Consider the following 15,566-nt stretch of genomic DNA (forward strand, 5'->3'; position numbering starts at 1 on the left):
CACTAATTTATATATGGCCTTAAATAGACAACCAACAAGCCTCTTCAAAAATAATAAAAAACTGCGGGTGAGGTGTAGCTATAATCTGGCAATGACGGAAATAAACAAAACAAAGAATGAGGTGTGGGTATAATCCGACAATGACAGACACATGCAAGTCAGTGGTTAGGTTAGTAAAATCTTGAACCACGTATTATATTTTTTTCTCGTTACAACACACGGCCCTTTTGCTAGTAATAACTAGTAAAAATGCCCGTGCGTTGTAACGGGGCAAAAAGATAGCAGAATCTGCTTTGTGTGTGTCATTGCGCAACATTTCTTATATTCAATTCTGATTATCTCTTTTTCGGAGTATGAAGTGTGGATTTGAATAAGCCACCTTAACATCCTTCATCTGATTAAAGGGTACTTGTGCATGGAATAGTTTTTCAAATTTTTTTTTACTTTTCGAGAGAACATGAATATTTATTTATTTTAAAGTAACATATTTGAATTTTTTTTATCATTTTTTAAATGGGATTTTTTACAATTCACATTTTTAACACATGATTTTTAAAAATAATTTTGATTTATATAATTTTTGAAAATATTCTTAAATACAAACATTTTAAAAAAACTGGTACATTTTTAGGACATATTGAATGACGAGGAGACACGAGCAGGCGGCGGCAGTGCTTGGCCCAAACAAAACACTTCATACTCGTGTCTCCTCATCGTTCTAGGGATACAAAGCACTTCATGTCGTGTTCTTTCACCATGGCCATCAGACTATATTTTTAAAAGCGAACGGGCAACCAAACCGTTGCAGCTGTCACAAGTTGGACCGCCGGTTCATCGGTTTGTTTGTGACAAAAAAAAAACCAAGTTATTAAAAATAACCTTAGATCAAATGAGTACACATAATATGGGATGTAATATAAAAATAACCAAGCATAATTTATATGTACCCCACAGATTCAAAACAACAGAAAAGTATGAATGGTCATTGCCGGCCAACTATTTTGTATGCGAGAAGAGAAGGGCCATTGAATTAGACCATGTGCAACTGCACGCACGCAACCGATGTTATTTATTTTAATTGCTCCCTTCTCAGCCCGTGCACATCCAGCAACAGCATCGTTTTTTTTATTCTTTTCCTTTAATGCTCATACATAAGAGCAAATTTTATTCCTTCATATTTCTTTCATTTTTTGCTTTATAAGAGCCGAATTTACTCCTTTTAATCTCTTCCCTTTCCTTATGAGTGAAATAATTTCTTTCCTTTCTGCTTATATAAGAGCCGAGTTTTCTCCTTGTTTTAATTTCTTCTCTTTCCTTATGAGTGGAATAATTCCTTTCCATTTTTCTTACATGAGAGCCGAATTTACTTCCTTTAATTCCTTCTCTTTCCTTATGAGTGGAATAATTTCTTTCCTTATTGCTTACATAAGAGCCGAGTTTACTCCTTTTAATTCCTTCTCTTTTCTTCCTGCTTGTATTCCGGGACCCACTCCTTGAGTTGGCTTATTGATTTCGAATCATACACATGTATAAATTGGTGGGACATGATGAAATTATCAAAATCGATGGCAGATTATATGACCCTCACTATTTTTATGTAAAGAACCCAGATAAGAGGTGGCCTTGTTGCCTCCAACTTTTCATTCCCTTTGAATCTTCTAACACAAAGGCCAGCCAGGTCACAGGGGCTGAGACATTTAAACTCACCTTCCCTTTAGTTGCCAATTTGAAGGGAGGTATTGAATTAGGCTGTGTTTATGGCCAATTAAGATGCCACTGTCCATGAGCGATCAATTTAAAATCAAAAGTGATAACCTAGCTTCTAATATAAATAAAAATCCATTTCTTCTGTAGTTGGATACCCAAATTTAGCATACTGCACATTCATCTCTCTTATCGTTAGTGTTTGGTTCTGCAAAAATAGGTTCAGTATTAAAAATCAAGGCAGCTTCTCTGCACACAATTTCCTGGGAAGAGACAGCAAACCTTTGCATCACTCAAATGTCGCAGGTGACTTGTTTTAGTTCGGGATCTTGAAAAAGTCAAACCAACATACCTTTCCCGCTAACAGCCAGCAGTGGTAAGCATGTGCCGCTGGAGCCCTACCAACTTCCCTTGATCCCATTTACTGTCTCCTATCCACGGCGACAAAGGGAAAAAGGTTTCAGCGGACTTAGGCGGGCATCCACGTTCAGGTTTCAGAGGGAGAAGACTCACTGTCTGCTGCTAAGGTCAGGACCGTGGTCATCCATCTCCGCTTTGCTGGCCAATAAGATCATTCAGATTGACCAGCCAGCTGGGTACTCATCACCTTGCTCTGCTGAATCTGCTTGAGGCTGTCATTGGTGCTCGCGAGGCCTGCAGCCAGGCTCTGAAGTCCTCGATTTGCTGTTCGATTCACCACAGTGAGCAGGGAACAATGTCAGGAGAACAATGCCGCTTTCCGATCAAGGCGGTAGAATAAATCGAGATTATTTCGAAATAAAACGAACAACAGACTTCATACATCTATGTGAAAAAAATTATAATCAGCAGGGAACATACTTATATTTGACAGAAGCCTCTCTAACCCGATTGAAATCACAAGCAGTAAAATTTTCTAAATTTGGTCTTCACAACTATAAAAAGAAGAAGAATAAATGTACACCATCATTTCAAATTCAAGACAATATTATCAAGGTTAAGAAAAATCGAATCACAACATAGTCCACTGCAATGAATTCTCAAAATATCTTGGAATTACTCTGCTTCGTGTTGTTTAGTATGCTTGTTCACCTTCCCATAGAGTGTCCTTTGATTCAGCTAGCTGGTGATTATTTTTAGTCCATAGTAGCAAATTCTTGTATATGCTTCATGCATGTAAAAAACAATGCACGGTGTTGCTTTTTTGTCTGTGAATCATGGGCACAGCCCATGACAACATAACTGAAGATATACTAAATGTTTTCTGGTTAACTCTTCAAATGACTAATCAATACGGTAAGTCCTTACTACCTCTGTTGGTGAGAACCGAATATCCCGGGCTATTTTCTCTACCAGTTCAGATCTCACAAAAGCAGTGAGTACGAAAAATATAGCAGAAGGGATAACCTGAAGTAGCTATTATCAACCATGCATCATGTATATCAGTTGCCCATTAATTAATGGGTAGTTCGTACAATGTGTACAATTTCTATTGAAGTAATAAAAGTGATGGAAGACCTCAATTAGGTTCAACCCAGATTACTTACACATGCAATGCACTTGCCATCAATCGGGCTTAAAATTGGTTCACACGAGACGGAGATATGATTCTAGGGTGGATGCAGTAGTAGGGCTCTCTTGAATCTGGATGATGTGCCGGTCAGGTGTGGGCACTGAAGGAGATATGTGAGTTCTTAATATAATCATGAAATATAGGAAGCTCTTAATATAATCATGAAAAATAGGAAGCTTTAGTTCACAGGACCAAATTGGATCTTATAGGCCGATCGATCGGCACAACCAAGACAGTTGTTAAATTAACAACAAAATTGAAGGTCATGGCTTTGTTGGAGCAAAGGGCTAATCTCCACATCTTGAATATGTGGGAACCAGATTAGGATGACAATGTTGACAACATCCTACAAATTCAATACTTCATTTTTCTGTGATCAATGCAGATGTCTTCTATCACTCTATAGGCTTCTGGCTACTTATTGGCAGCAATAGTAGGTTGGTGAGCAACTGAGCCTGCTTCCTTGTTTAAATATTCGGACATGCAATGGAAAGGCTGAACAAGTATACTTATATAATACTAACAACCTGTCAGTACCAGGGTAATATTTGTTGGTGAAGATGCCTGAAAACCAAAGTTGAGAGTCTAGCTTGTTTCCACTTGCATCATCTGTGTGGAGGTCATGGCTTTCCTCACAGCGGAACAAGACTAAACTCCACACCTTCAACCAACCACAGAGAGGTAGTTAGGAAAGGTTAGGCAGATGCAAATGAGGTTACAGTACATTAGGAAAATTGACTGGTACAACGGATTTGCTATTTTGAAACTTATGTTCAGGACTGTATATGCCAATATTTTCAGATCATGTGCAGCCTCTTCAAATTGGTAATCTCGTTGACATGATCTGTGAAAGAATCCTGCAGGCACAAATTATTGATGCAGTAGTAAGCTAATCAAGTTTTGTCCAGCCCGTGGATGCGTCGTCGATGTTGCCGCTGCTATTGCCGGCTTCCGAAGTATAGCAAAAGAATCTGCGTCATGCAAGTTGTGACTCGCACAATCTTGCCGGGAAGCTTGGGAGCAGCATCATGAACCGCAGTGTGATGATAGTCTACCTGATGGATAACCTCAGGGTGCAGTCGGGGTGCTTGTGACGTGCTCCATCTCCTACTCGTCAAAATCGCCGCACTGCTCCTACGCCGACTGAGCGGAGGCAGAGGGGGAGGAGGAACACGTCAACGAGCAGCAAGAAATTGAAATCGAAGCAGGCCAAATTGGCGGAGGGAGGCGGGCAGGCGCAGATCTCGCGGCCCGGCGGCTCACCTTGTCATGCACTGCCGCCGCCTCGTCGTCCGGCTATCCGGGGTGTCCGGGCTATCTGCCGCGGGCTTCTCGGACGGCGGTGCCGCTAGGGCCTTCCTCGGCTGGCGCCGGCCCCATGAGGGGATCTCTGGCCGCGCCTGACTCCTACTGACTGGCCCGCACGATGGACTACAGTTCCGCGAGAATGGCAGCCACCTCCAGCTCACGCTCATCGAACTCCTCTCGCGTGCGTCCGCTCCCAGCTGACGCGGCCGTCTTGGATCTCGCCGAGAGAGCGAGGGATTGGGTGTGTAGCTCTGGGGGCGATGGAGAGTGCGCAGGGGAGCAGACAGAGGATTGCAAAAGTTCCGCCACGATGAACTCCCAGAACAGGCCCATTAGCCCTCGATGTGGCCCAGGGTGTCTGCGGGCAAGCGAGCAGGTGCGACGTTCGATGCAGAGGACCTGCTTCCTCGAATTAGTACCACCTTGCTGCGTATCTCTACTTCATTGTTAAGGAAATCGTTAACTGGTAGCTGCTCGGTTGGCTAGTGAGTAGGGGATTAATCAGCTAATCGACAAGTTAATCGGTCATTTAATCAATTAATCGGACGATTTTTTGGTTTATCGGCTACTCGGTGACCCTATGAGTAGGGATTAATCGGTAAGTTAACTGGTTATGGATGAATTCTTCAACAGGGCTCTACTCCTAATGTCTCAGTTGGTAGTCTGCGTTCCGGATTTTATTTTCATCTCACCTATTATGGTCTTTTTTGGTACTTGCTCTCACCTCCCGCTCAGTCGCGAAAAAACGAAGAAAACCCCGCGATCGAGTGCGGCACACTCCCAACCTCCTGTCGCAATTATCTGACACGATCGAAAATAAACCACCGAAAACAAACTGGCGAAAATTAACCAGCGAAAAAAAACCTACGCTCCTCTCGATCCGCTCGACGCACGCTCCTCTCGATCCACCCCTCCCGCCGGGGCCTTTCTCTCTTTCCCTCCTCCCCCGCTCCACCGCCGTCGGCCCATCTCCCGCCCCGTCGCCGCCGCCCCATCTCCCACCCCGCCGCCGCCGCCCCATATCCCGCTCTGCCACCGCCCCTACTGCTCCACCGAACCGACCTCTTCTTCGAGCATGAGCCGCTCCTCTCCCTGACACCCTCGTACTCACTAGGGTTTCGTGCGCCGCCGCCGCCGCCGGTCCTCTCCAACACTGCGACGGGCTTCACGGCCTACTTCGACCTCGGGCCTTAATGCTTCCTCTGCTTCTGTGTCGACCTGCTATTCAGCGAGGAGGACGTACATCAGGCAGCGGGTGACGCGCGGTGGCTGCGCAAATTCCTCTGCGGCGGAGATCTCCAGGATGGGTGCTTGTCTTCTCAGAAGAAGGAGATGATGAAGGATGCAGAGAAGGAAGGCAACGTGGTGTGTTCTTGCTGCAAAGTTCTCGTTCATATTTTTCTTGCTGTAAAGTTCTCGTACATATTTTTCTTCTTGGTAGGAAGGCAACGTGGTGTGTTCTTGATGATGATCGAAGAAGATCTGCTGGCTGCTGTTCAAGGGACGATAGCCAAAGAAGAAGAAGATGATTGCTATGTTCTGAGAAATCAGGATTCTGGAAGACCACGAAGAGGAATAAGACAAGCAGGCACATGTGTACCGTCACGAGCAGCAAAACGAAGAGTAAACCCAAGAATATCAAGGGGGGATTATGTTGGCTGCCGTGGAGGACGAGATGCAAGGGTGCTCCGGCAGCGGCTGCAGCAGCGTGACAGATCAAGCGAGCTAGGTTGTGCCATCTCTGGTCCTCTCTCTTCAAACGGTCGACACCGGGTGCTTACGATCGACGTGACGGCGGCGGTGCAAGAGCATGGCATAGCTGGTCTGAGAGTGGCGATGGACTCACTGCCCGCTGCTACTATATCATCCAAAGTAGTGGCAGGGCGCAGCGGCACGAACGGCTCAGCCTCTGCCTTGTTCATCCCATTACAACGGAGGCGCTTTAATTACTGACACATATGTTCTTATTATGCAACTGCAGGTGATTTCTCATCTTTCAACTCGGTCTATTTTACTTGTCATACATGGAGAGAGTTTATACAATGTTAGATGAAGAGTTGGCGGTGCCACGGTGCCAAGGTTTGCTTCTCAAAACTGATAAGATCACATGATGCTTTTATATGCTTATTATTAAATCACAGGCAAATAACCCACTTCAACCTGCGTGATAATTATGTAGTGAACGGAGCTTTTGTGTGAATAAACTACCCAACTTTGTCAAGTGACTTAATGGAGCAAGTCTTTAATTTGTAACTAGGTGTTGTTCAGAATTGAACTAGCGCTTCATACAGAACAATTTTGAGAGCAACTCCCCACAAAAAAATACATCAACTATAATTGTTGGAATCCTGAAGGTAGTTCCATCGAAGTTTGTGAGTATATTTGCAAACCTCTGTCTACCTATGAATACTATTATCGAGATAGTTTAAACCATGTTGTTGGCCTGCTACAATGCTCATTGGTTTACCCTTGCTCAGATCAATTCTGGTGTGTTTGTAATGGGAATGTGGGATGATGTATGAAGAGATAAAGAAAATTATGCTCGCGGAATATGAGTATGTAGTAACAGTTCTCTGTTATGGTTCGCGACAATTGTTCTGGTACATCTCATTGGTAGTTTATATGTAATGCAATGCCGTTTTATAATTATCATGCTAAAAAGTAATGTTACATTAGACATTTCAACATAAATGAGTTGGACAACTGAGCCCACAATATATAACCATGTATATTGGGACACAACGTTTTGCCTCTGTGTCCAGATGAGCCGGTCATTCATCAGTTGGAATCCGCGCCAAAGAGTTTCAGTGGTGTTGATGTTCGCCAGTAGTCCAGTACATCGAGTATAGAACAACCATGTATGCTGCAGGTGGTTACGGCGTATAGCGGATCTGACAGAACTATTTTGAATCTCGGTGGCTCTGTATCAGGGTCTTCCTGTACTGATGGTTGAAAGATTTCCATGTGGTATGTGATATGGTACAGATTTTTCGTTTCCTCGTAACTGTGATCAGATAATCATGGATGACGAAAGGCAAACAGATTCCTTGCCTTCCAATTTATCAGTCTTCAGTTACGCTCACGTACCGAGTGAATAGATTGCAATGTTCTGTGCTTCTTATTTCTAATTGATTTCATTCTCTAATGGTTGCATTAACTTGCCAAACATTTCATCTGGCGGATGCATGGGAGGGGATATGCATCCGTCTATGGTGGCAGTGGAACAGTCCTCACTGTAAGTGATCTTAGATAGGGATGAGGTTAGCAACGAGGGCGAAAGATGATGAGGCTCCAGAATCTAGAGAGTTGTTGTGAAAGCTGATCCACAAGCACCAGGGTTTGTTATAAAAGGAAAACTCTCTCGACCCGGATGGAAATAATATTCCTGGTAGGTATTGTTGAGAGATGATAAGCTAGCTTACAGCTGAATATTGCACTGTTCCATAGTTTTCCGGACTACGGATGTTGTCGATGAGCAGTATGTTTTCTAATGTATGTTGTCAGCCAGGTCTGCCACATGTCGTCGCATCGCTAGCGAGGTTTGCCTGCGCCGTAGAAAGGGGGGAGGGGTGTATAGAGGGATGGTCTAGGTGGCGGCTTGGGTGGGGATGGTGGTGGTGGTGGTGGGTGGGGGGTGGGGGTTAGCCCCGTTGCGTCTGTCTGGTAGACAACTTGAAGTATTTAGAGATATAATGCACTATCTGGAATCGATACACATTCCTGTGCCACTGTTTCTCGGGGTAGCCCTCTAATTAGCAAGTGTTTTGTCATGTGTGTGTGATTATGACAGAAATTTGAACAGTGTGTCGATTTATCTCATAAATAAGTATTCACTCTTACAGCACCACCATGCATGTATTTTCACGTTTTCAACAGTTCATCTTTCAATTTTGATTTCCATAACCATGCATATATGGTGTATTGAATCAGCAAATGATATTTAAGTGCTTATTAGTTGTTGTATGAACATTTTCAGCTTTCATTAGCCCAATCGGTGCTTTGCACCGATGCTTTCCTTTGTAGCCGGCAGACAACTCAGACAAATGCATCATTATCATTTTGTTTTGATGGTTTTGTCAAAAAAATCAAATGAATTGATCCTGTTTTTCTATGTGCAGAATTGCCTGAGATGGTTAGTGATAGTGAAAGTTATGATGACAGATAATTACTCCTCCAAGAAGAAGAATCAGAAGAGGTATACTAATGTCACTTTGTTTAAAATCTCTCCATACATATATCCTATATCACTAAGCTCCCTGGGGAAAAATCGCTCAGGAGCGATTCAGGCATCGATTGACCTGGACTCCGATTTTGACCTGGTCGTCCGCTTTGTGCCAGCTGGCTATTTGTGGGCCTTTTTCGTCAGTGGTAAGGTGACATGGGCCGCGTTTGTTAGTGGCTAAGGAAAGGCGGTTCGAGCCTGACGTGGTCGTCGATGAGGAGCTTTTGGATGTCACCGGCGCCGGCAATCCTCGAGGGCAAAGGCTGCGACAAGCGGCGGCGGCGGTGCTTGGGCAGCAACAATCTGAGCATGATGAGGTCAGAGTTCGCTATCAAATCCGCTACATTTATCTTGGATCCATGCCCAGCGTCTCAAACTGGCTAGCAATTTATTCAAAGGATGGGCGAAATCACGTCACCTCAGCTTGCGATGCATTTGCCTGCTAGGAATTGGGATCGATCAATTCTTTGCTCCGTTTCTATTCAGGCTTTCATGTCTTGATTGATTTTGCAAATTTTCCTCTTTGTAGCCACTGCGTGAAATGAACCTAGCATTGTGCATGGTCGCAGGAGTCTCAGCAAGTTACTTGCTTGTTGATTCTGCATATTGGAATAATAAGTAACTACTTTGTGAAGTTCTTCTAATTTCGAATGTTATAGACAGCTAGAAAGACAGCCCATTGTACAAGTTGTCTATATCGATATCTAGAGATGATATGGAGAGCCGCTACAGATAGATACTATCTAGACTATTGTACTTGCCTTTATTGCTGCAGGTCGAAGGCGTCGTAGTGGTGCATTGGAGCTGGAGGAGGAGGCGGGCCAGTGCTGTTTGTGCTCAAGACGTACGAGATGGTGGACAGCCCATCGACGGAAGCAGTGGTCTGGTGGAGTGATGCGTTGGACACAACCTTCGTGGTTTGGTGCTCGCTGGAGTTTGCATCTTCAAGCACATAATTTTCTCCAGTTTCATCCATGAGCTCCCCCCACCCCCTCTCTTACTGAATCCCTACGCACCCCAAGCAATCTCGGTCAAGTTTGTGCGGATTTGGGGTTTAAGATCTGTGCATGTGCGGGGAATTTATTAGTAGGAGTTGGTCTGGGTTTTATTTGTCAGATTTACTGGAGAATTTGGCATTAGATTTTGATCTTGGGTGGGGGCGAGGGTCCTCAAATGTCTACACTATTGTGGTGAAATGCTACTCCATTTTTACTAAAAATCATTTAGGATGCTGATTTTCTTAGTTGGTCTTGATTGCAGTTAAATGCCAAAAATCAGGACTCGGTATGGTGCCAAAATATGTTCATAATTTTGTGCGCTGGGCTGGTGGGATGCTATGTGAATCACTACATTCTTACTCCTTTGGTTCGCCGGGGGTTCGGATTGCATTGACCACATTCAGATTTTTCCTAGAGATTCGGGCTGGCAACCAAAGATGTCCAGCCTTGATGGCTTGTGATATATTATCATGTTTAGGATAGACGAAAATGAGATTGCAAAGGTACATTCTTTTCCTGCATAAACTAAATAGTGTTACAAATGGTGATAAACATGGGTAGTTTTCACTTCTTTATTACTGCTGAATCATGACATAAAATGCATGTTTCTTGTTGTATACCTTCAGTGTGAATTATTACGTGATGTACCTTGTCATTAACTTTCTTTATTTAGGACTAATTTTGTCTCATATTCATACTAAAACTTTTCTCAGGATACTAAAATTTACCCTTGCACTCAATTTTTCTAGAGCTAATAAAATATCTCGTTTTAGTGAAATTTGACTTTTACTAATTTTTTTGTCAAGATACTCAGTTTTCTTGTGTTAAAATTTATCTTCTTACTGAAATTTTATAGGAACGAAGAGCTCAAGATTTTGTTTTGTTCATGAAGATGCATAATCAAGAGGAACCACAAGGATTCCTAAGAGCAGAGGTGCAGCAACATCACTTAACCTTTTCATGTTACTCTAGATGATTTATCATCCTTGCTTGCCCCTCCTGACAAGGATTCATATCAAGAGTTCAATACTTGTTGGGGGTTCCTCGCAATGCACGCACAGAGAGGCATAACTTCTTTGCTTCCCCCATCATCTCTGCAATAATATGGCGTGCATGTGCAAAAAGAAGGATCTGATGGTCTACTAAGGGCTTATAGGAATGAAGAGCGGCTTATCTTCTTTACGTGTTTATCTGGTAAATATTCATCTGTCAGGCAATACAAATCATATGGTTACAAGTTCAACAACAGCATGGGGAGCGCTGGCGTGGTAGTCCGGCGGTAGAGGGATGGCTGGGCAGCAGCCTACCGAGGAGTTGGAGGGAGGGCTTGATTGGACCACATCTGTCCATGAGGGCTCGTTGGTGGGCTAATCAAGAAGGGGGGAGGGGCTGGGTGTATCTGTGTTGCGCGGTTCCGGCTGGTGTGCTCCTCGGCGGCGTCCTGGACAGGTGGATGTGTGGGCGGCTGCGTGTGTGCGTGTGCTTTGGCGGTGCGTGGTGAGGTAGTGGGGTGGCCAGCGCGGTGCCCTGGTGAGCAGGTGGTTAGATCCGGACGGATTTGGCCATGGTGGCTCGACGTTGGACTTGCTGGTGCATGTATGGTTTATAATCTGTCCGGACGGAAGATTGTAGTTTGTGTATAGTTTATAATCTGAGGAAATGTTTGCCGTCTGTGTTAACCTTCAGTCTTGTACTGCTGAAGATTGTAGTTTGTGTTGTATCATATGTGGACATGTTCTTTACTTCAATGGACTTGCGTGCCTTTATGTTAAGTTGTCTTACATCTCAAGTTTTGTATTTTCATGTTTCATGAATTATGTGGGTATGTGGCAGCCCACATAATACCACATACAGTATGTGGACAACCCACTTAATCCCACTTAAATAAGTGGACATATGTGGCAGGAAGTGGGCACCTGCAGGTTGTCCCACCTACAAGCTGAGTGGAAGAGAGTTTGTATTTGCCGTTGTATGATGAAAACTGGATGCCACCATGCTTAACGTGTATTTCTAAATAAAAAGAATAATTTGATCAATCTGTTCTTATTTCTATTATTCGGTGACAACTCATGGTTATTCGGATCGATTTTGCCCGTAGCAACACACGGGCCTGACGACGAAGAAACTTTAGCTAATTTTGATATCGAGATCCTGGAGAATCCATCTGACATAGTCAAAGACAAACGTCTTGCCTCAATCACTATCATACCCACGGACCAACGTGAATTACTTGCCGGCCTCTGCAACTACATCATGTCTATCGATGATGACGGGTGTTTGGAGTAAGTATCATGTATCAATATTTAATGTGTGGATTTATAATATTTTTCTTCTTATCATCCAATTTATAGGAAGGTATGGGTCCGGAGCTCGACACCCGATCCAATGGGCTTAAGTCTTAAGAAACTTCAGTGCATACTTAACATGGAGCAGACCATGGACAATGATTGCTTCAACACAGCCGTGCGTATGCTGACATGTGACGGGGGAGTATTGTTCATAGACCCTCCCGTGCACTACATGGATCTACGATTTTGTGTAAATTATCTTAACTCTTCATTCTATGTGTCATTACTATCAACATGTTGAAACAATATTTCTTTTTTTACTTAGTCCATGATGCTAGAGTCAACACGAGGTCAGAAGTTTTGCGAGAAGGAAACTATTCAGAGGTTGGCAACATTATTTGATACCTGGCCTGAGATGGACAACGACATCTCATCGTGCAACAAGGTAAGTAAAGTATTTTGTCCATTGTTATCATGGTTTATTGTTGTTTCTAATACCTCCACTTGTAGATTTATCTTCCCTATGCATCCATCGGCCGATACATTTTGTACGTCATCGACAAAGAGGCACATCGTCTATATATTATGGATCCTATTCAAACATCACAATCGTTAGAGGAGAAAAATTGAGGCATGCACTGAAATTAAAAAGTTTTGCAAGGGATTTCAAAGAAGCACTCAAAATAAAGCTGCCTGGTTGGAATTATGATCTATCTAAATGGCAACGTTTATTTCCGTCCAGCATTCCAACGAGTATAGATGGGTAATGAATTCATAACAAAAACAATTACTTTTGTTATTACTGAAAGATCGTGGATGTCGCCTAGAGGGGGGGTGAATAGGCGTTTTAAAATAATTACGATTTAGGCTTGAACAAATGCGGAATAAACCTAGCGGTTAATATGTCAAGCACAAAACCTAAAACAACTAGACTCACCTATGTGCACCAATAACTTATGCTAAGCAAGATAAGCAACTATGTGATAGCAAGATATATGACAAGAAACAATATGGCTATCACAAAGTAAAGTGCGTGAGTAAAGGGGCTCGGGTAAGAGATAACCAAGGCACGCAGAGACGACGATGTATCCCAAGTTCACACCCTTGCAGATGCTAATCTCCGTTTGAAGCGGTGTGGAGGCACAATGCTCCCCAAGAAGCCACTAGGGCCACCGTAATCTCCTCACGCCCTCGCACAATGCAAGAAGCCGTGATTCCACTAAGGAACCCTTGAGGGCGGTCACTGAACCCGTACAAATGGCAACCCTTGGGGGCGGTCACCGAACCCGTACACTTTGGCAACCCTTGGGGGCGGTCACCGGAACCCGTCAAATTGCTCGGGGCGATCTTCACAACCTAATTGGAGACCCCGACGCTTGCCTGGAGCTTTACACCACAATGATTGAGCTCCAAACAACACCAACCGTCTAGGGCACCAAGGCACCCAAGAGGAACAAGCTCTAGGGTGCCCAAACACCCAAGAGTAATAAGCTTCTCAAACTTCACTTCCACGTATCACCGTGGAGAACTCAAACCGATGCACCAAAGCAATGGCAAGGGCACACGGAGTGCCCAAGTCCTTCTCTCTCAAATTCCACCGGAGCAACTAATGCTAGGGAGGAAAATGAGAGGAAGAACAAGAAGGAGAACACCAAGAACTCCAAGATCTAGATCCAAGGGGTTCCCCTCACATAAAGGAGAAAGTGATTGGTGGAAATGTGGATCTAGATCTCCTCTCTCTTTTCCCTCAAAAACTAGCAAGAATCCATGGAGGGATTGAGAGTTAGCAAGCTCAAAGAAGGTCAACAATGAGGGCAAAAACAAGCTCAAGAGATAGGAAACCATTGGGGAAGAAGACCCCCTTAAATAGGTCCCACGTATCTGCCCGTTATGTACAGAACAACATAGGAGCGGTATAACCTCTGTGAGCACCAGTACAACCGGTAACTGGCAATAAGCGGTACAACCGGCCCACAACCGCCCAACAACCGTACCACAACAGAGACCAGTCTGATGGTAGAGCGGTACATGACCGGTACAACCTTCGGACCAATTCTGGAGCGGTACAACTTCTCCAAACACCTGTTGTACCGGTCAAGCGGTACAACCTCTCCATGGGGCGGTACAACCTCTCTGTGTAAAACAGGCAATATCAAAACAACCACAACTTTCGCATGCGAGCTCCGAATTCAACGAAACCAAGTTTGTTGGAAAGCTAACGACAAGGGCTAACACAATCTTGAGAGAAATATCAATAAGAAGCAAATGAGAAAAGTACCATAATAAAATGGTGAGAACCCTTTCTTGGATAATACCGGTAAAACCTCCAACACCGAAAACATCATAGAAGATGCATGCGAACTCCGTTTTCGATGAACTCAAGCTTGTCATCAAGATGACCATAAGATCTAAGACTCACAAATGGAACCAAACAAGAACCAAGAAAGATGATGCAAGGACGCAATGGTTTGAGCTCTCGACTAATGATACGATCAAGCTACTCCCTAGGGAGCCCCCTTGATAGTACGACAATCGATCCTACAACCCGGTCTTCCAACTACCACTACGAGACCGGTAAAATAGAAAACCTATCAAGGGCAAACCTTTGCCTTGCACATAGTCCACTTGAGCTAGATGATGACGATCTTGACTTCCTCAAGTTGGACCACCTTTCTTGATTGTGTTGGCTCGATGAAGACTAGTTGATTGCTCCCCCATACTCCATTATGGGTAAGCCACTCTTTGGCACATCTTCACAATTCCATTGACACCACAATGGACGGCAAGCTTCAAGCTTGATTGCTCCCCCATACTCCATTATGGGTGAGCCACTCTTTGAGTTGCTCCACTTGAACTTGCACACTGCAAACTTGATGACGATCACCACTTGATGTCATCCTCCATGGGTTGTATGAGATCTTCCTCTTGACGCAAGACCATGGAAACATACCTAACCCCACAAAGAACTCTCACGTAGACCATGGGTTAGTACACAAAGCGTAATGGACAATTCTTACCATACCATGGGATCACTTGATCCCTCTCGGTACTTCTTCTACGCTTTGTGAGTTGATCAACTTGATTCACTCTTGACTTAGTCTTAATCAACATTGAATCTTTCCAGCTCTCTTCATTTGGATGCTGTCTTGAAGGTAAACATGAATGATCACACAATATTCTTCTTCAAGACATGCTTGCAATAAGCTCAACTCACACATGACCAATCTTTGGATAATCCCTTGAAAATCACTTTGGCCATCTCAACTCACACATGACCAATCTTTGGATAATTCCTTGAAAAGCACTATGGCCATCTCATAAACTCCTTGAAACCAACACATGGACTTCAAGACAATCCTATGGACAAATGCTTCAAATATAACTCAAGGCAACCGTTAGTCCATAGAGATTGTCATCAATTACCAAAACCACACATGGGGGCACCGCATGTCCTTTCAATTACTATATTATTTACATTGTTAATTTAAAGTTTT

At 43.7% G+C, this 15,566-nt stretch overlaps 1 protein-coding gene and 1 long non-coding RNA gene across 10 annotated transcripts; one reads left to right on the forward strand and one right to left on the reverse strand.

Moving 5' to 3' along the window:
• Nucleotides 1–651: 651 nt before the first annotated feature.
• LOC119334694 lies at nucleotides 652–4,947 on the reverse strand. Of its 6 annotated transcripts, none has more exons than XR_005161503.1 (5): nucleotides 4,520–4,946; nucleotides 3,794–4,399; nucleotides 2,218–2,388; nucleotides 2,057–2,135; nucleotides 652–1,967 (listed from the first exon to the last, which is right to left on the reverse strand). XR_005161503.1 is itself a non-coding variant. In XM_037607235.1 (5 exons), the coding sequence occupies exons 1-4, from the start codon at nucleotides 4,729–4,731 to the stop codon at nucleotides 2,276–2,278; spliced, it is 537 nt and encodes a 178-aa protein (XP_037463132.1). In that variant the 5' UTR covers nucleotides 4,732–4,946; the 3' UTR covers nucleotides 1,914–2,135; nucleotides 2,218–2,275. The 6 variants fall into 6 exon arrangements, 1 of the variants encoding a protein (XP_037463132.1); XR_005161500.1 differs by adding an exon at nucleotides 2,545–2,618 and having other exon boundaries at nucleotides 1,914–2,135; nucleotides 4,520–4,947; XR_005161499.1 differs by adding an exon at nucleotides 3,231–3,356 and having other exon boundaries at nucleotides 1,914–2,135; nucleotides 4,520–4,947.
• Nucleotides 4,948–5,460: 513 nt separating this feature from the next.
• Nucleotides 5,461–11,536, forward strand: LOC119330233. Of its 4 annotated transcripts, none has more exons than XR_005159959.1 (7): nucleotides 5,461–5,929; nucleotides 6,006–6,643; nucleotides 7,327–7,531; nucleotides 8,683–8,759; nucleotides 8,903–9,103; nucleotides 9,562–10,287; nucleotides 10,641–11,536. It is a non-coding gene; the product is annotated as an uncharacterized LOC119330233 (long non-coding RNA). The 4 variants fall into 4 exon arrangements; XR_005159958.1 differs by lacking the exon at nucleotides 7,327–7,531 and having other exon boundaries at nucleotides 5,464–5,929; nucleotides 10,641–10,718; nucleotides 10,998–11,536; XR_005159957.1 differs by lacking the exon at nucleotides 7,327–7,531 and having other exon boundaries at nucleotides 5,465–5,929.
• Nucleotides 11,537–15,566: the final 4,030 nt, after the last annotated feature.

This window comes from Triticum dicoccoides, chromosome 7A (assembly GCF_002162155.2).
Source record: "Triticum dicoccoides isolate Atlit2015 ecotype Zavitan chromosome 7A, WEW_v2.0, whole genome shotgun sequence".
In the NCBI taxonomy this organism is placed as follows: domain Eukaryota; kingdom Viridiplantae; phylum Streptophyta; class Magnoliopsida; order Poales; family Poaceae; genus Triticum; species Triticum dicoccoides.

What these genes read in the sequence shown, in the direction of transcription:
- LOC119334694 (XM_037607235.1), bottom strand. Translation starts at nt 4,731, where the DNA reads ATGAGCGTGAGCTGGAGGTGGCTGCCATTCTCGCGGAACTGTAGTCCA. An exon ending in CGGCGGCAGTGCATGACAAG is followed by an intron (nt 4,400 to 4,519) that starts GTGAGCCGCCGG and finishes GCCTCCGCTCAG; the next exon opens with TCGGCGTAGGAGCAGTGCGG. An exon ending in ACCCTGAGGTTATCCATCAG is followed by an intron (nt 3,918 to 4,311) that starts GTAGACTATCAT and finishes GGTTGGTTGAAG; the next exon opens with GTGTGGAGTTTAGTCTTGTT.